The following is a 5,136-nucleotide window of genomic DNA, read 5'->3' on the forward strand; positions in this document are numbered from 1 at the left end:
GGATAACTGGATGAGACTCCTCAGGCTAATAAGGTCGGGTCAGCACACACTGCTCCCGTCTTGGAGAGGGGCCCTGGTGAGAGAGGGAGAGAGAGAGACAGCAAACCCAGCACCACAAAAGAATGCAACACGGCAAGCACTGCAAACACAAGAAGCAAATACCACTACAGGATACCACTACAAAATACAAATGTTGTTTACCAGTACACACCGAGAAAATATCTTCCTCCATGTGGCACCCAACCCGAAAGGAGCAGTACTGAGTTGCGGATCCGGCCTTGTACAGAGACAGCCTATATGATAGGACAAAAGAGGAACAGCCAGCTTCCAGCACAAGAGCTGTAAGTGTGCGAGCTTATGTATAAGTAGTATAAGTATATCTACTTTTTTGATCCTGTGAGGGAAATTTGGTTTCTGCATTTAACCCAATCAGTGAATTAGTGAAACACAAACAGCACACAGTGAACACACAGTGAGGTGAAGCACACACTAATAGCACAGTGAGCTGCCAGGCCCACTGGTCGGGGCTTGAACCGGCAACCCTCCGGTTACAAGTCCAGAGTGCTAACCAGTGGGCCACAGCTGCCCAAGCAAGTGATGTTAGTCCCAGCAGTTACAGAGAGACAATGCAAACAAACAAAAAGACAAACAAAATTAAAGCAAACAAACAAACCCAAGAACTAACAGTAAAACAGTGGCTGGCCTGGTCCTTTGCAAGAGCGTTCACTACTCTCCACAGCACAGTGACACAGGAAGAAAGGAACATTCCAGTGCAGAGCATCAGTGTCTGTAGCCCAGCACTCATAAATCTTAAAATCAGGCAGTCACCTCAGTGTCCTCCATGAAGAGTGAAACACATGATTCTAGCATTCACCCTGCATGACAGGGGACCTTAACAGTCACAAAGAGCAAGTGGTGGCAGCAGCAAGAGAATGTGAGCTCTCAACAAACTGCCCCATGCTTGCAGTCACACAAGCCACACTGGTTGCCAGTGCAGGTGGGCACATAAACCAGAAATCCCCACACTATCAAAGAGATGCATTCAAAAGTCCAGTGTGTTCCCTTGGCATTTAGTTGTTTACTTAAGAGTAGCCTAACCAGGGCAGGAGAGACATGGTTTATTTTTACCTTCACTCAAAAAAACTCTTCCATTTGCAAACTCTTAATGCTTTTGACATCTACCTCTGGCGGTTCTAAGTACATCACGGCTGTCTCTGTTGGGAGCAAAGCCACAATTAAGATCAGCCGTTTGGCATTTGAAAATATCAAATGGTAATGAGGCCTAGTCACTTGCCAAAGGTTAAGCATTTTGTTTTACATGTGATTTCTGAATAATTTCCTCAGATGCATATTCATTTACCTACAGTAGAACAGAAGGCAAGAAATTAGGAACAAATGGCTCAAGTAGCATGTACTTAATTGAGCTTAATAAGGTTTCACAGAACCACACCAACTGCCGAATGGTGTGGTATACTCAAGGCTTAAGAGAAAGTTATATCAGAGATGACTTGCAAACACACCTTCAGTTATACAGTAATTGCAGGAGGAGCACACAATTGCTGCCAAAAATAAACGGCCCTGAAATTCTGAAGTAGTCTTGTCAGAAGACTGAAAAAATGTGTTATAAAATCCAACCATGTCTCAGTAAACAAAACAAAAACAACACTCAAGGGTGAAAACATTTGACACAAATGAATGGCAGAGAGAGAAAAGCTATACCAATAATGCACCAAACCACGGCACATTAATGGTTTAAATATTTGTCTGTGGTCACGCATCGCTGAAAATGTGAAGTAAAAAAATATAGGTGGAAGAAAAACTGACAAGAAAGACAGAAAATAGAAAATACTGTCAGTTACAGAGATACAAAAAAAAGAAACCCTGCAACAGAAAGAATCTACCCACCGACATCACAAACACATTTTGAAGATGAACTTGAGACAGCCAAAGCATAGGAACATGGTGAACCCATTCACCAGATTGTTTTGTACACTTGTGCACTGGGCAAAGGCATGAACTGTTACACCACAGCACGTGAATCCTCCAGTGCTCTGAGGCCTCACTACTTTAGACCGAGTGTTGGCCATGATGACCAGATCCAGCTAGCGCAGCACAGCCATCACTCTCAGTACGCACTCAGGTGCTTCAAATACGCCCTAATGAGCCAAACGCGCTAAATGAGGCGCGCAATTTGCGTCCGACCGGCACTTATCTATTCCGATGGGTGTTTGCTTGCTCAATCTACTCCTCTTTTCCGCTGACCTGGGAGGAAAAGGCTTGAGGCCAGGCCCTGTGACTGGAGACAGGCCTACATATAAGGCCAGGGCTGCTGATGCTCGTCCTCAGCCTTGTCCATCTCCATCTCCATCCAGGACACCTCCATCTCCATTGACCAACTCAGGTGAGGCTTCACCACATGACATTTAGTGGGCACTAATTGGAATCCGCAATGCGCTCTACTCTGACCATTCTGTAGAAACCATGCAATGGGAACAGTCTGTGATATTAATGTTTCCTCATTTATTGACTCGTCATACGGTTTAATGTAGCAGAAATCAGTTAAGTAATTTGTAGCGTTTTATTTAACACCTAGAGAAATATGACATAGGTTGGCTTTAAATGATAGTTTGTCATTCATGATTTTTAGAAGTTTCATGAAAACTGTCACTCTGCACAAATCCGTGTGCTGAGGACCTCATCATCTATGCGCTCACCCACTGCTGCTTGCGTGTTGCGTGCTATTAAATTAGCTAAATGTATTGCCCAGTTCATTAAATTAATGTTACTTTGTGGGTCGCTAGAGGTGAAAGCATAGAGCTGGAAACACAGACGCTTAATTTGTTGCCTGCTCTTGGGTGTATTAACATTCTGCACACAGACAAGCTGAGAAGAAAGCTTTCTTAAAAGCTCTAGCACTTCATCCGCAAGCTGTCAGGCGCAGAATTGAATAATGCAAAGAAACCATTTCAGAACAGAACGAAATGACTGGCGGGGGTGGGGCGATATTTGTGAAGCTGTCATGGGCGCATGTTGAGGTTAGAGGCATGCCAACTCCTGAAGCATTGGGGCCTTGTGGTCTCCCAATTTACAAGTGATGATGAAAACATAACGCCCTGTCTATTCGATGCATTTAAATCATGAGTACTTTTCCAGTCTCACTGGAGCAGAGAGGTGCAAACAACTCTTAGGTTGTGTGTTTGATACCTAGGCAGTGTACATAAAAGACTCATGAATTTGTATGAAGGCTATAGCCTACAATGCATAGGCCTAGCTTTGGATAAAAATGCATTACATGTGCTAAATGATTAAATGAACAATAAATGATTATTTACAAAAACTTTTGTACAATAATGCAGTACTTCTGATCATTAAATCTTAACCATTGGATTATGCACCCTTTCCTGTGTATGTGGAGTTGGTATTGGTCCTTATATTAATCATAACATGTAGTTTAGAGATATATATATATGTTTTGTTTTTGTTTTATACAGTGTATGTATACAGTTTAATGTTGTGTTGTTGTTGTTCACAGTAAGCTACCTGTTTTAATTAATTACTCTTTGCTTGCTGGTGTGTGTGCTTGTTCAAGTTCAAGTTCATGTTTGATTTAATACTCACATAGCAGTTTTACCAAGACAACTGAAATACATGAGGATTTACATTATGAGCAAAAGAGTTAAAAAAGGTTATATAAGTTAAAATACATACAGAAGTTTAAAGGGGTGATTCAGGTTCATAATTTATTTGCCTTGGGTGTACTGTGGAGTGGGTAAGACTGTTTTTAGTGGCAGGCTAACATACTGTTGACTTGCGCTAGCCTAGCACCTGCGAACTCTGCAACTAGAAGGACTGGATGAAACGTGTTGAAAACGGTCTCCACTGATAAATATTACACTTGCTAACTTGGAAATGAGGTCCTATGTCCAAAATCCTGAACCACCCCTTTAAGATTAGTTATAAGGTGTTTAAAACTGTTTTAACACCTTTAACATTCTTGTGTGGGACAGTCCACTGTTGCCATGGCTCTCTGGCTCCAAACAGCTGCTCTGCTCATCGTGATGGCTCTGTCCACCATGGGCGGCGACGCCGCCACCGCCCAACACCTGTGCGGGTCGCACCTGGTGGACGCACTGTACCTGGTGTGTGGAGACCAGGGCTTCTTCTACAACCCAAAGAGAGATGTGGACCCACTTCAGGGTAAGACAACTGAACAAATGAAAGAGGAAGAGGAAGATTCAAACATCAAGGAGGAGGGAGAGAGAAAGATAGAAGGATGTAGAGAGAGAAGGACAGAGAGAGCCAGGGAGAGAGGGAGGGAGAGAGAGAGAGAGAGAGACACTTTCCCAGAGAAAATACAAAATAAATGTGCTAATGGCAGCAATGCATGAGCGCATGTTGATCCAGCTCTCTGGTGACTACTGAATACATTCTGCTAAGCACAGAGAGTGACATTTTCACAGTTCCCATTTTATCACCGAACAGCACTGCACAAGTGCCTGTCTGTGTTGTGGTTTTCTAGTTCTGCCAAGACAATTTCAAATATTAAAACACAGTCCACTGTTTCACTTATTTGAAATGTGAAAAAGTAAAGCCTTGTTTTCTCCTATTAGAATTCCTGCCCCCCAAATCCAGCCAGGACAACGAGGTGGCAGAGTACCCCTACAAAGACATGGAAGAAACCATGCTCCAGAGAAGGGGGAGTGTGGAGAGGAGAGGGATTGTGGAGCAGTGCTGTCACAGGCCCTGCAGTGTTTTCGAGCTTCAAAACTACTGTAACTCTCTCCAAAACTGAATCACTCCAAGCAACGTGCAGCATGTGATGAAAGAAAGAGAAGGCAAATGGCCTTGTCCATGCTTTTAATAAATCAATGAGAGGTTGAGTCATTAGGAGAACCATGTCAGCCATTTAATAAAGCTTTTATCATGCTTTTTTCTGTTGTGTCATTAGAGAACAAGGTCTGTGTATGTGTGTGTGTGTGGATAAAGGGATGGGAGTGGGGTTGGGTCGAGGGGTTGGTTAAAGAGTGTTATGAAGATTGTGTGAGGTTAGTAAGAGGTTTGAAAGATGCAGCCTTAACAAACCACATTTTGTATACACAAATCAGTGAAAATTGCATATGTAAACCAGCACAAATG

At 43.0% G+C, this 5,136-nt stretch overlaps 1 protein-coding gene across 1 annotated transcript; it reads left to right on the forward strand.

The window, feature by feature from the left end:
• The first annotated feature begins 2,324 nt into the window (after positions 1-2,324).
• LOC125290905 (insulin-like) lies at positions 2,325-4,930 on the forward strand. The gene is made up of 3 exons (XM_048237338.1): positions 2,325-2,401; positions 4,008-4,197; positions 4,611-4,930. The coding sequence occupies exons 2-3, from the start codon at positions 4,020-4,022 to the stop codon at positions 4,790-4,792; spliced, it is 360 nt and encodes a 119-aa protein (XP_048093295.1). The 5' UTR covers positions 2,325-2,401; positions 4,008-4,019; the 3' UTR covers positions 4,793-4,930.
• The last annotated feature ends 206 nt before the right edge of the window (positions 4,931-5,136 follow it).

The sequence above is a fragment of the Alosa alosa genome, chromosome 2 (assembly GCF_017589495.1).
Source record: "Alosa alosa isolate M-15738 ecotype Scorff River chromosome 2, AALO_Geno_1.1, whole genome shotgun sequence".
Lineage (NCBI taxonomy): Eukaryota > Metazoa > Chordata > Actinopteri > Clupeiformes > Clupeidae > Alosa > Alosa alosa.

What these genes read in the sequence shown, in the direction of transcription:
- LOC125290905 (XM_048237338.1), top strand. Translation starts at nt 4,020, where the DNA reads ATGGCTCTCTGGCTCCAAACAGCTGCTCTGCTCATCGTGATGGCTCTG. An exon ending in AGATGTGGACCCACTTCAGG is followed by an intron (nt 4,198 to 4,610) that starts GTAAGACAACTG and finishes TTCTCCTATTAG; the next exon opens with AATTCCTGCCCCCCAAATCC.